At 51.3% G+C, this 13,928-nt stretch overlaps 1 protein-coding gene and 1 long non-coding RNA gene across 3 annotated transcripts in view; one reads left to right on the top strand and one right to left on the bottom strand.

Moving 5' to 3' along the window:
* Positions 1–2,249, bottom strand: part of RBP1 (retinol binding protein 1) — a 26,354-nt gene extending 24,105 nt beyond the window's left edge. The window contains 3 exon segments of the mRNA XM_072958179.1: positions 1,318–1,496; positions 2,005–2,198; positions 2,200–2,249. Coding sequence (XP_072814280.1) covers positions 1,318–1,496; positions 2,005–2,198; positions 2,200–2,249 — 423 coding nt within the window.
* LOC140695489 (uncharacterized) lies at positions 1,482–13,647 on the top strand. 2 transcript variants are annotated; one of them, XR_012071177.1, is made up of 4 exons: positions 1,482–1,651; positions 9,250–9,452; positions 12,731–12,943; positions 13,202–13,647. It is a non-coding gene; the product is annotated as an uncharacterized lncRNA (long non-coding RNA). The 2 variants fall into 2 exon arrangements; XR_012071195.1 differs by lacking the exons at positions 12,731–12,943; positions 13,202–13,647 and adding an exon at positions 11,828–12,497 and having other exon boundaries at positions 1,483–1,651.
* Positions 13,648–13,928: the final 281 nt, after the last annotated feature.

Consider the following 13,928-nt stretch of genomic DNA (forward strand, 5'->3'; position numbering starts at 1 on the left):
GGATCCCCCCTGCTGGCTACCCTTCTTCCACCATCATTTCACCGGCAGACTCAGACAATAACTCCTGGTCTCTATCAGATGGATCAACAAGGAGGTGATGAGGGGCCGAGGGCGGGGTGGGGAGTGAGTCACCCAGGCCTCGGGTTCCTTACTCCCAGACACGGGCACTCCTTCAACCACAGTCCTAACAAACCCCAGCCATCTGGTTTCTGCAAAGGCTACCAGAGGAATCTGGCCCAGAGCAGGAGTGTGGGCCTCAATGTCTGGTCTCTGGCAAGTCTCTTAGCCTCTGGGAGCCTCAATCATTGCAAAATATCAGTTTACTAATCCTTCCCTCACTGGGATGAGCTGGAGAATAGCTGGCACAGTGCGGGGCACGGAGCAGACCCTCAGTCAATGGTGGGAGGGGGAGGGGGGCTTCATCAGTAAGCAGGCTGGCTCCCTGGGGGTGGGCCTGAGCTAGCTCTGGACCCAAGACTGTGAAAGGGAGACCGGGAGCACCCTGACCTGCCAGCGACCCGAGAATGTTGCTAGAGGCCTGGGGCTGAACTTCCGGAGGCTGGAAGCTACAGTGGCAGCTCTAATTGGGGTCTCTGGGCCACCAGCTTCCCACCTTGGGAGCAGCTGGCTCATTCCCCTTCCCCATTGCAGCTTCCTCTGGCCTGGGCTGCACTGGCATTGACCTACTGCGTAGGTGTTGGCTGCAATGTTCAAGGGAAGCCCGGGGGCAGTGGAGGATAGAATGGGGAAGGGGATGGCCAGGAGCCAAACCCCAGTCTGAGGATGGGGAGGGGCAGGTCAGAAGGCAGAGATCACTGGCAGTGGCCCTTGCTTCCTGGAGTGGCTTCATGCTAGGTCATGTAGGAAGTTTACACTTCAAAAGGGCTCCCTGCGTTTCTTCTTGCTTTCCCCCCTTCTCTCCTCCCTCCCCCCAGCCTACAGTACAGCCAGAGAACAGAGTCAACACATTTGCCTGGAATTCCAGCCCAGACCTTCCGGAGCTGTGCTACTCTGGGCAGTTGCTTTATCTCTTTGAGTCTGTAAAATGGGAGTCCTCTCAAGGTTGTTGTGAGGCTCAGATGATGTCTAGTGTATAAAGCACCAGGCTCAGTGCCAGGAGGCAGCAGAGACTCAACAAACCACAGCTTTCATAACTTCCCATCCAGTTTGGATGCCTGATGAGTCAGGTGCTGCCTACATTGCGGGCTGGGAATGTGAAGACCTTCCGTCCCTGAGAACACCAGGGCCCTGTTTCCCTCTCAGATGAACTAGCCCCGCCTTTGGTCAGGAAATGCCCACGTGTACACAAACCCTTACCATGCACTTGCGGTCGTCTATGCCCGTCAGATCCTCCTCGAACTCCTTCCCAACCTCGAAGTCCATGATGTAGTTCCTAAAAGTGCTCAGCGTGCGGATAATCATGTGGTCGCCATCCTGCACAATCTCTTTGTCTGGCTTCAGCAAGTTGGCGATTTTGCGCAAGGCCACATTGACATCTGCAGGGAGTGCCAGGACAGAGAGGGACGGAGAGTTGCCAGAAAAGTCAGAGGACCGTTGAAAAGATAAGGGAGCTCCAGGAACCCGATCCCCGCCCCCTCAAGAAGACCACTGAGGTTCCCTGTTCACGTAGCGTGGTCTCTGCGTGCAGCTGGTATGTGCCTTTTTTCTTTTTCTTTCTTTCCTTTTCTTTCTCTCCCTCCCTTTTTTTTTAACAACAAAGTTTTCTGCCCATGTGCTAACTTTCAAAACAAAAAGTGGCAAATCATGCCCAGCTTTCCTAATGAATCATGCACATCGAAAGCCAACTATCAGACACTGGCCACCAATGAACCCTAACAACTCCCGTCCTCCAGTTCGCAGCCCGCTGGTCCCCTGGAGCGGTGGCCGTGGCTGCCCTTTCCCGGCGGAGGCGGGCGGGCGGCAAGCCCGCGAGGGCGCCGGGACCCCACCCCCAGCGGCCGGGCCGGGCGCCCGGGGCGCAGCGCGCCGGCCGGCAGCGCTTACCCAGCGCGCGCAGGTACTCCTCGAAATTCTCGTTAGCCAGCATCTTCCAGTACCCGGTGAAGTCGACCGGCATTTCGGGGTACGGCAGGGGCCGGACGGGGGGCCGGACGGGCGGGAGCAGCTCCGGGCTGGCGGTGCGATCCGGGTGGTGGGCGGCCCGGAACTGTGCACCCTTCGGGGGCAGGGGGCTGGGGGGCGGCGACAGCTGGATTCCAGGCGCTCACAAAGCCGGCAGGAGGATCCATTGTAGCCATCGCTCCTCCCCACTCAGCGGGGCGGGGGTGGGGGCGGGGATGTCGAAGGGCCAGGTTGTCCCGGGCCCGCCAGCGCCTGGTTCAGACTTTCAGTTTGCTCCCCTACGAAGGAAGATGAGGTGGGGGGTGGGGGTGCAGTTTGCTTTTTCGGTTCCTGCGAGATTCCTTCAAACGGCTTGCACTCACATTCAGCGGCCACTTGAGGATTGGGGAGGACTCCTGGGTTTGCTGGAGTAATTAGGGACTTACAGGCCTTTGTCTTAAACCCTGCGCTGGTGGCCTGGCGTGTGCGGGTCCAGAATCCGGAAAGCTGGGCAGTTCCACTCCGAGAAAGAAAAGTGGGGCGCTCTCCAGGTCCCTTCCCGGAAGGAAAGTAAGGTTGATGTTGCTTGAAGTAAGTACGGCTACAAAGGCCCTCTGGGTGGTTCTGATGCCCAGTGAAGTTTCAGATCCACAGCTTTATGCAAATATAAGCAATTATCAATACACCGTTGATTTCCCCTGCCCTTTCCCCTAGCGGCAGCGCAGGACTCCAGTGTTCCGCACTTTGCTTTCCCGCTTAGTATATTCCAGAGACCTTTCCTTATCTGTACAGAGGAAATATCCTCATTCCTTTGTGAGAAGTCCCATTGTTTACCCAGCTTGTCCCCCACTGATGGACATTTATGTCTTTCCAATTCTTTACTATTAGAAACAGTACGGCAGTGAAGATCGTTGAATGCATCTCATTTCCCACCTGGAAGGTATGTCATCGTGCTTTAAAACCTCTGTCTTTGCCAGCAAGGAGATGGCATACTCATGTGGGTTGACTTTCTGACCCTCTGTGAAAGACTAAATATCTCTTTTAAATTGCTTTTTGCTCAACTCACAGCCTAGGTGACAGCAGGCACATTCTCTTCCACCTCCAGCACTACCATGGCTCCAATATCCCCACCTTCTCCCTCCTCAGGGCTCACACTGCCTCTGGCTGAGTTAGGATAAAATGCCTCTTCTTCAGGGTAGGGATAGCTTCATCCCAGGGAGTGGCTTGGATTTCAGCCTCTCTTACCCGCCCAGCTCTACACTAGGGTTTCTCAACCTTGGCACTGTTGCCACATTGAACCACGTAATTCTTTGTGGGGGGAGGGGGGCCGTCCTATCTATTGTAGGATGTCTAGCAGCATCCCTGGCTTCTACATCCTGGATCCCAGTTGGCACCTCCCACAAAGATGTCTCCAGACATTGCCAAATGCCCCAGATGGGAGGTGGAAAGCAAACTCACCCCACTTGAGGCCACTCTTACAATTGCCTGGTGAGGTGGGCAGTACTGTCCCTATATCACTGAGCGGTCAAGCAGCTTGCCCCGTGTCGCCAGCTGTTGGGGAAGCAGAGCTTCCCGAGAGCAGTGCGGTTGGAGCAGAGATCCTTGGGACAGACCCTGAGGCTCCGTCCCTCCCGAAAAGATGCCCCTCACAAGGAGGAGGAACAGGACCATGCCTTCCAGCCTCGTGCCCGTCCTCTTTGCCTGGTCCCCTGCACCCAGAGACTAGAGTCTCCTAGCAGGGGACAGGTGGCCTCGTGCTGATAAAACAAATCTTCCTCATCCCCACTTCTCTCCTCAAGGGCTAATTGTATTTTGGAGACTTGTGAAATCTCTTTTTCTGTGTTCAAATATGTCTCTGGAGTTAAGTTGTGGAGAATAACCCAGCTCAATTCCTGAGCTGTCACCCTGCCATCTGTGCGGTTAATGTCAGAAAAGATGAGGGTAGCCCAGCAAAGCTGCCTCCCCGTGTCTACCATGTTTGGGAGTGAGAGGGCTTGTCAAGAGGCCACAGGGGATGAGGGGCACCGAGGTCTACCCAGGAGGCCCTTCTTGGATATATTTATGAACATGCAAATATGCAAATGAAACACCAGGTCTACAAGCCCCAGAATCTTAAGCCCTCTTTGGGGTGGGGTGGTGGCCTGGGGATTTAGTTCTGTCTAGAAAATGGTTCTGCAGAGTGGATCAGCTGTCTTTCATGACATGACAATCATGTCTACAAATTTTGATACACCCTGCATGGAAGTCTTTCTCTTTCTGCCTTCCTCTCTCTTTTTGCTTTCTTAACTATTTTATTACGGACAATTTTAAACCTCCGTAAACATAGAGAGAATTGTATACTGACTTCCCATGGATTCATCATCGGCTTAAACAATTATTAACCCACAGCCAATCTGGTTTTATCTCTGTCCGCACTCACCCTGTATTTCCAAAATTATTTTGAGACAAATACCAGACATCATATCATTTCATTGGGAAACATTTCAAGAAGTAGTTCTAAAAGATAGAGTCATTAAAAAAAAAAAAGAACACAACACCATTATCACAACTAAAACCCAATAATATTAATTCCTGAACATCATTAAATGTCCAGAAAATGCTCACTTACCTCAAAATTTTTTTTTCAGTTTGTTTGAATCCAGATCCAAACAAATTTCAAACATTGCCATTGGCTGATATATCTCTTTTATGGTTTATCCTTTCATTAAAAAATATAAATATATACATATATATTATATTGTCATATTGTTACAAAACAAAACTTGGGTCTGCTTGTCTGCGTGATTGACACTGGGTTTATTTTAAGGCCCCAGACAAGGAATCCAGGGCAGTTGCTCAAAAAATCGAAATGCTCAGAAAATCCAAACTCCTCAATGGGTTTCAGGGAAGTATTTTCAAAGGCGAGGTGAGGGAGGCGTGTCCCAGGGTATGTAATCAGCTCGTGCAGAATTCTGATTGGTTGATTGCTTGATTCTTGACAAGAATCATAAATTCTTGAGCCAGGTTTTTGTGACTCAGGGGAGGCCTGGGAGACTGTAGCTTTTCTACAAACAGGAGGCAGGCAGAGGACATGGAGGGGAGGGACCTGTCCTGGGAAGACCTCACAGGGTCCTGCTCGGTTACAGTACCTTCCCTTTCTTAGATAAATGGTAGCATACCAAATACTTTTGAAAAAATTTAATGCAATATCCTAGAGATCACTCACAGCAACGCAGGCAGACCTTCCTCCTCCCCTTTGACAGTGGCAGAGGGCTCCACTGTGTGGACGTGTTTATTGAATCCATCCCCTACTGATGGACATGTGGATTGTTTCCAGGCTTTTGCTATAATAAATGGTGTAGCAATAAGCAGGTGAAGTCTTTTTATATTTTTGCGAGTGTATCTTTGGGATAGATTCCTAGTGGTGGGAATGAAGAAGTCAGTCTCATTAGAGTTTCAGTCTGCTTTTGGTCTTAAGTGGACATTTCATCTGATGGAAGATACTGTGGATAGAAGGACTGGAGATGTCCTGATTCGATGTCTTGCCATGTCATGACAGTGATGTGGGAATGGGTTTTGGTCAGAAGCAATTACTAAAGGAAATTTTCAGTGAGATGTCACTAGCAATTAGGTTGTATTAGAGTAACCAAAAGATGGGAATTTATCTGACATCCCTCCCCTGGGACATGCCCACAAAAGGACTAAAGTGGGAGGTAGGCAGTTTATCTGAGAAGCTGACCAATGAGGAGCAGCCTTTGGCAAGTTTTAGACAGAAGACAGATGTAGGCAGATTCTTAACCCCCGTGGTTCTTGCTCTGGTTTCAGTAAGCCCATTAGGCCAGTGGCTGGGTCGAAGTGGCCAATTTATTTAAAAATTTTTTAAATCACTTCTCTTTCTCTTTGAGTAGTCTTTCTCAAGTACTTGGTATACTTGGCCTTAAGGCACTGAGATTTAACACAAGATTTATACATTTTGTCTTTTCACCTTGATGAGACTCATATCTTCTTGGCCAGTAAGAAATTTGAAAAAAAAATGCATTATACATATTCACAACTCCCCCCACCTCTGCCTTTTAGGGAGGACGGCGGTTTTGTGTACTTTATCCTAGGCCTTCTTGCGGTGCTCATCTGAGTGGAAGGGAGGGTTGGAGGTGGCCAGAAAGGCTGAGTTAGTGGTCAGAGCAAGCGCAGGCAGCTAACCTCCTGGAAGAAAAGGGGAGACTGGGAAAAGGTGAGGGATGGGGGTGAGGAGGCGGGAGTCCTTGCAGAGTTAAGGACTTTTCAGAAGTAATTGTTATGACCATATGTGGGTTTTGTGCTGATGATACCGCCCTGGGTAAGACATGCCTCCCTTGAGTCTTCATTTTCAGAAGACAATAAGGCTCAGAGAGGCTTGGGACTTGCTCAAGGTCACATGGGACTGAATTTGCGTCTGGCCCTGTGTGACCCAAAACCCAGGGTCTAAACCCCCTATTGTCTCCTGAGTGAAGCAGAGATCTCTGGGGCTCTTGGCAGGCTGGCTCTGATAAATAAGCCGGCAGAAGAAAACCCCAGAGAGGACGTAAGTCTCCCCCGCCGTCATCAATATGGGAGCAGGACCGGAATCCCCACGTGACATGCAAGCACAGGGCATATATTCTAGGCAGAAAAAAATCTATAAACAGTTAAAGATTAATGTACTTTTGTGAGGCTCTGGCCAGGTTTAAAAAGAACAAATCTTGCCAGACCAATGTTTTTTGCATTCTCGGGGCCAAATTCTACAATGAAGAGACGAAAAGGAGGCAGCTGGGTAGACATACATCGATTTTTGGGAAGCACGTGACCAAGGACCCTGAGGGACATTCCGAGAAGGACTGTGGGTCCGGGCTGTGCTGACCTGGACAAGGGGTAGGCCTTAGGAGGGGAGGCTGGGAGGGGTCTGGGGGGCCAGGATCACCGGTTCAGCTCAGGGCTAGCCTCCAGGCCAAAGTCTCTGTCTTGTCTCTTTAGAAGCAGTGGAGGTGGACAGTTTTTAGTGGGTTTGTGTTTCCAGCAACTGAAGAAATAGGGCAGGAGCTCATTGATTCAGGGACAGAGAACACACTCCAAACAGCATTATCGCAAGCTTCATAGTAAAGACCCTGCTCATCTGTGACCTTCCTTCCTGCTCCAACTGCCAACTGTCTCTGGATTGATAGAGTCCAGTAGAATGAAGAGCTGGTTTTAGGGTCAGACTGGTTTTGAATCCCAGGCCTCCTGTTTCCTAGCTGTGTGATCGTGGGTAAGTAGCTGAATGTCTCTGAGCCATCAACTCATAGCGTAGTTTTGAAGCATCTGGCCCACACATCCTCAATAAATTTTAGGTTCCATCTCTCCTTTGTCATTTGAGGCCTTTGACTGTGTATCCTTAACGTCTTTTCTCAACTCTATACCAGTTTCCCCTCAGCTCACCCTCTTGTGCTCTGTCTTCTGTGTCCTCACAGCCAAGTCCCCCTCCTGTAGATCCCTGGCCCGGATACCCTTCCTTTCCTCCTCTTCATCCATCAAAGCCCCCACGTTCCAGTCTCACTGTGATCTCTCCCCTGAGTCCCCAGCGCCCTGAGCTCCCCCAGTCATGGTGCACTTGTTCACACTGCCTCAGGCAGGCAGAGCTTTCATTTCCAGGAAATTACATGCACACATGTGAGCCTGCCTGCTTCAGCTCAACGAGACTGTCAACGCTTTGTGGCCAGTGCCTGTGTCTCACAGCACCTGGTGGTGAGCTGGACACACAGTGGACACTCACTGAGAGAACAGGGGGACATGTCAAAGCTGCCAGTGATGGATGCTTTCAGCAAACACTCACTGGGCGCCTTGTGGGTGCCTGGAACTGGACTGGATGCTGAAGATACTGCCATGTTTCCATGGACACAACCCCAAGGACCTTAAGGCTAGTGAAGAATAAATGTAACAAGTAGAGGCTTGTACAAGATGCTTCAAGGACAAGATGGTGGTTGAGCTCAGGGACTAAGTCTTAGAGGACAAGTAGGCATTTGCCTGACTGAGGGTGGAGAGGGCACTCCCAAGAGGGAAGAGCATGTGCAAAATCAGGGAGGTGTAGGAAAGCCTGGCATTTCCAGGGAAACGTGTGGCTGCAGCATGGCTAAGGGGGAGCAAAGGGGGTGGGAGGGATGGCATGGCTTGACACAGTGGAAGGAAATGTTGGAGAGACAAGGAGGGCCAGGCCATGGGGAGCTTTAGACACCCTAGCAAGATACTTGGCCTCTATCCTGTAGGAAATGGGGAGCCACTGAAAAGTACAGTACAGGAGTGTCACCAGGAAGGAGAGGAGGATGGGAGAGACATGCAGTCATGCTAATGGGCCCTGGGTATGAGCCTCTGTTTAGGCCAGCCAACCCAGGAGGAACAGGGCATACGGTGGGTGCCGTGGGCAGGGAATGACTCACCCGCCTTCCAGAGAATGGCCGGGGCGCACAATGGCAAGTCTTGTTCCTGTGCCGCCATGCCCCTGGGCTCTAGGGATGAGAGCAGGATGTGGAAGTCATCTGTCCACCATCCACAAATCCTCCACCATCTAAACTTCCTCCTTGTACCCACCCTCCAGCACACCGCCCACTGGCCCATCTCCCCACCCACTCACTCATAGCCAGCACTGCTTATCCACCCAGCCATCCTCCTGACCATCCTTCCAACCATCCATCCATTTTTATTTTAAAACAGAGTTTTTCCCTTCAAGGCATAACTAGGAACTATAAAGGATGCAGAGAAAAGCTGGAGGCCTGTGGAGGGCTGCAAAAGTGGCTACAGTACACAATACTTTGTTGCTCCACTTATGGAGAGAGGGGGCTGTTTCCCCACACCTTGAATATGGGGTGGCCTCATGACTTGCTCTGACCAATAGATTTTGTGGCAGAAGGAATGTTGTACCAGGTCTGGGCAAGGCCTCCAGACACCTTTCGGAACCAAACATGTGAGTGAGACCAGCCAAGATGAATTGATCTTGGCCCAGAAGCACCCGGCTAACTGCTAGACTCGTGAGAAATAAGAAATGGTTCTCGTTTTAAACCACTGAGATGTAGACTGATTTGTTTCGCATTAAAGGCTCATTGATGCAAAGACTCAAGGGAGTAGCGTATTCAAACTCCCGCCTGCCTCCGCTTGGAGGACCTGTCTCTGCGCTTGGACTTCTGGGGCCCTGGCCAAGGCATTTGCCTTTATTTTCCTTGGGAGACGGTGAGCGGATGTGGAGCGGCCCCAGACGAGAGATGGTCGCATGACAACAGGGTGTGAGAAGCATCAAGGAGCGGCTTGAAAGCTTCCCTTCCACAAAGCCTGATGAAGACGATGGTGACGATGAACCCAGCCCCTGTGTAAGGGCTCCTGTGACACGTGTTGTGACCATGATCTGATTTAATCCTTGAGCCTCATGATGGGTAGGTATTCTCCCGTCACTCTTTTACAGATATAAACAACCAAGTTGGAGAGATTCAGGCTCAAGTCTACACAGTTTCAAGTCAAAAAATAGCATGGTTCTAACTCAGTTCTGTGTAATCCCAAAGGCGGTGTCCTTTTCTGTGGTTACTGCTCTGGAGGGATTTTGTTGTGCTGCCTCCTTGGAGGTGTGAGGTGGGTTTCGATCTTTGTTGAGCTCACATCTTCCAGTGAGTTCTTTCTGTTGGTCCGGGGTCCACCTGAGGAACTGAGGAAACCAGGGGTTTGGGTCTCTGGGTGACTGGGCAACCATGCTGGATCCAAGGGCAGGGGGCACCATGCAGCTCGCGGCAGAGAAGACGGAGCAAGGAAGGAGGTTCCGGGAGGAAAGGGGCAACGAAACAGGAGAACAGCTGGTCAGCCTTGGGCTTGGGGTTGGGCTGACTGGCCCCGTGTGCACTGAGAATCCATGCGGGGTGAGGGGAGGGGACCCTCACAGTCCAACCCAGTTGGTCTGGAAATCTGCCCACCCCGACCACCCCCAGCCCATCCAGTCTTTCCAGGTCAGGCAGTTTGAATGGATTTCTCCTCACTGACACTCTGACCCTTCTCTGATTCAGAGGGACAGAAAACCCCTTGTCAGCCTCAGTCACCTAATACAAAGCAGTCCCAACAAGAGCTTGGAGGAGGGGAGGTTGCCGGGGACCAGATCAGGAGGGAGGGCGTTCTAGGAGGTGGAGCTCGAGAGGATCCTGAGGAGTGAGCGATGTGCAGAGAGGCTTAGAGAGGCGGGCCGGCTGTCCCAGGTTACAGAAACGGCCCACGCGAAAGTTCGGAAGTGGGAAACCTGTGGCTGTTTATAGAGGCAGACAGGATCTCGAGCTGTCAGAGGCGAGGGTTCGTGGATGAGCCATCAGAGGACAGGCAGGAGCAAACTGGAGTGACTGGGCTTGGGGGCTCAAATGCTGACTGAGGAGCTGGGTCTTCTCCCGTGAGGTGCTGAGAGGATGCTGACGGTTCTTGATACCAGAGGGACAGCAGCTCCATATAAAGAAATTTTAGGAAGAATTGCCTTGGAAGGGGTGAAGGGCAGATGCTCTGCATCTTCTAAAAGCTCTACAGAGGACACACCCTTCTGCATTTCTTCTTCCTTTTCCCGACTTTCAGATAGTGTATCCCAAAGAGAGACCGCTTGTCTCTGTCCTGGGGTTTTGTGACAACTTGGATCCCCAGCTCACTCCAGCTTACTGACTCACAGTCTGGGTGAGGCCAGAAAAGGGCACTTTGACCAGGCTCTGCAGAGGATTCTTGTGCCCCCTGTATTTTGAAGACCTGACCTCTGGCCTCTTTACTGCTCTGTTGTCCTGGCCCCTTCCCTGCACCCTGGCTCAGCACTGAAGGATGCTGGGTGTGCACTGGATACTGGGCTCTCCCAAGAGCCTGGCAGCAACCCGGGGCCAGGGCCTTGGCTTTCCTGCCTCTACTAGCAGGAGCTTGGTAGTGTTAGTCATCAGCACCATGGGAGGACCCTGTGAGCATGTGTAGGTGCTAAGATTTGAAATCACGTCCATGGCTGGCCCAGTGTTAACATGGATGTGAATGGGCTTGGCCTGGCTCTTCCAGGAAGACACTACTGCTCATCGCTGCCACCATCACCCAGTCCACTGCTGCCAGGCTTTCCAGCTGGACTGTGCTCTGGTCTCACTCGTTCACTCACCGTGTGTTTGAGTTAGTTTTCCTTTTTTCCCTGCCTCCTTCCTTCCCTCCTCCTCCTCCTCCTCTCCCTCTCCTCCTCTCCCCCACTCTCCCCTTAGCTACAAGCAACAGAAACAAATTATGGAGAATTTAGGAAATAAGGAAACTTACTGGAAGGATGACGAAGAATCTTGGGACAGGAGACAGGAAAGACAGATGGGACCCTGTGCGGGGAACTGGTTAGGACCAGACCACCAGGACAGACCAGCCCCAGCCGTTTTTAGTGGTAGCTGTGTTCCAGATTTAAATTCTGGGGAGTGAGCACCTGGATATGCCTGGCCAGACTGAAGCCAGTGAGGAAAATCCTTAAAAGGAATTCAAGGTGCCGTTAGGAGGGGGCAGTGTGCGCCAGGCCTTCACCAGGTCGTCTGGATGTCCATCTGTAGGGCACGTGGCCCCGGCACTGCGAGACCCTGAGCCTTGTCCTCTTGCACTGGGGAAGAACAGATCTGACCCCATATTGGATCTGTTTCTTTTACTTTAACCTTTGTGTTCTATTGCTTTTGCTACAAGTTAATCACTAAAGGGATGTTGCCTGTAAGTTAAAACTATACATAATGGCCCATCTCTGGGAACCCTGCCTCCCAGGTAATGAGCATTAAGCTAAAATACTTTTGTTTAGTTCATAGGAAACTTCCTGACCAGGCTTACTTCTGAACGGCTGCAGGAAGGAAGCAATGAACACATCCCCCAACCAGGACGTTAACCCCTGCCTCTTCTAGTGTAAAAGAAGCTTGAATTCTAACTCAGCGAGGATGGTTCTTTGGGGCACTAGTCCACCATCTTCTCGGTCTGATGGCTTTCCAAATAAAGTCACTCCTCCTTGCCCCAACACCTTGTCTCTTGATTTACTGGCCTGTTGTGCTGCAAGCAGTATGAGCTTGGACTCGGTAGCAGGCTCAGGGTGCAGTCAGGGTGGGGAGACAGCCATGGAAACAGGGGCAACCAGGGTGGCTGGGGCTGTGACAGTGGGGCTTGCAGGGGCCGTAGGATTACAGAGGAGAGGCGCTCCCTGGCTTGGTGGGAGGGAGGTCGTGGCAGAGGTTAGGAAGAAGGTCTCTGGATGACATGACATCTTGAGATGCCAGGGAAATCCACACTCACTTCACAAACATCCGTTTGCACAAACTTGCCAAGCTTCTGCCAAGAAGCCAGTTGGGCTTTGGCCAAGTTAGGGCTCCCAGGGGCGTTGTGAGGGTCCAGACAATGCTCTGGGCTGCTGCAGGGGACTAAGACCTGCACCTGGCTTGACACGCCGTGTCCCGAGCTTGATGCAGCCTCTCCTCGGGAAGGAAGACCGGCGTCCTCTGCAGGATCCCACTAAGGGACTCACAAGTCCAGCTGCAGCTCACTTACTCTGCCTTCCCCAGGGAAGCCAGGCTCTCCCAGACCCACAGGACTCAAGCCCGTGCCTGTGGGCCTGGGACAGAGGTAGGGGTGGGGGTGGGGTGGACTCCATCTAGCTTCTGCCCAGCCTGCCCTTGACCCCGGCCCATCCCACCCTTCCTTCCCTTTCTCCCTCCAGGAGCACGTGTCTCCCACCAGCTTCCCTTCCTGTGGCATGGCCTCAGCAGAGCAGGAGCAGGAGGGGCGTACCCAAACGGCCGGGTCACTTTGGGATTTTGTGGGCGCTTACCCAGCTGTTAGAAGTGTCCATCCCTTTCCACCCTGCCCACCCTCCGCCCTTGCAGAAAAATCACCGCCACGTGGACTAGGTGGACAAGTCCATCCCGGGCCAGTGAGTCTCTCTGAAATTCTAGATTTGTGACACTGAGGCAGGGTTTAGTGTGGGGGGTCACGTGGACACAGGTGTGTGGCTGCTGGGTGATGAGCAGCAGGTGAGGCTCCTAGAAGCCAGTCCGGGGAGAGGACAGCGAGGGAGGAAGCAGGGGAGGAAGAGGAGGAGGAGCGGGATGGGGAGGGGGCGGGGGGAGGGGGAATGTCAATTTCCTCTTTCTCTCTAGTTTCTCGAGAACCTTGTTTACATGTTACTTAGGTGACTTCGAGGAGTTCCTGTGCACAAAAAGAAGAAAGAATCCTTGACGAAGGCACCCAGCAATCCGGGAACAACGTTTACCTACTGACTGCTGCGTCTCTCTGTGGAGACGGAGCACCTGAAATTCTTCCTCACAGATTACCTACTGAAATGAAGAGAGGGATACTACTTTGGCTTGTATGAAAGATAATGAAGGTGCCTCCCTGCAAAGGAGTAAGGAAATGAAAATTTAAGCTGCTCTATGAGATTCTCTTTTTTCAAAAAATTCAATTTACTTAAAAAAAATCAATCTGGTAACATCGATTAGAATAAAAAGGACACATACCATTTGACCCAGCAGTACCACTGCTGGGAATCTATCCCACAAAAGCACTGGCTTGTAACGGGTTTATGTATAAGGGTGTTTACTGAAGTAAAAATCTGGGAAAGAAACTTTTTAGATAAGAGCTTTGTAAACGGCTCCTTTGAGTTCTGTGTTCCTCATATTATTAAGTGTGTGTGTATAAAAGGATTCCGAGTGCAAATGTGCTTCAAAAACACTGATTTATACAAAGTTAAACAGGTGTGTTTATCATGGGCTTCTCAGAGCTATTAAGATGCTTATTCAGATACTATTTTATGAAATATTTATTAAGCTCCCACTGTGAGCCAGAAGTTGTGCTGGGGAAAATGAACAATGAGCAAATTCTTGCTTTCAGGGAACTTGGAGTTACTGCCAAATCAGTCA

Source organism: Vicugna pacos, chromosome 1 (assembly GCF_048564905.1).
Source record: "Vicugna pacos chromosome 1, VicPac4, whole genome shotgun sequence".
NCBI lineage: Eukaryota > Metazoa > Chordata > Mammalia > Artiodactyla > Camelidae > Vicugna > Vicugna pacos.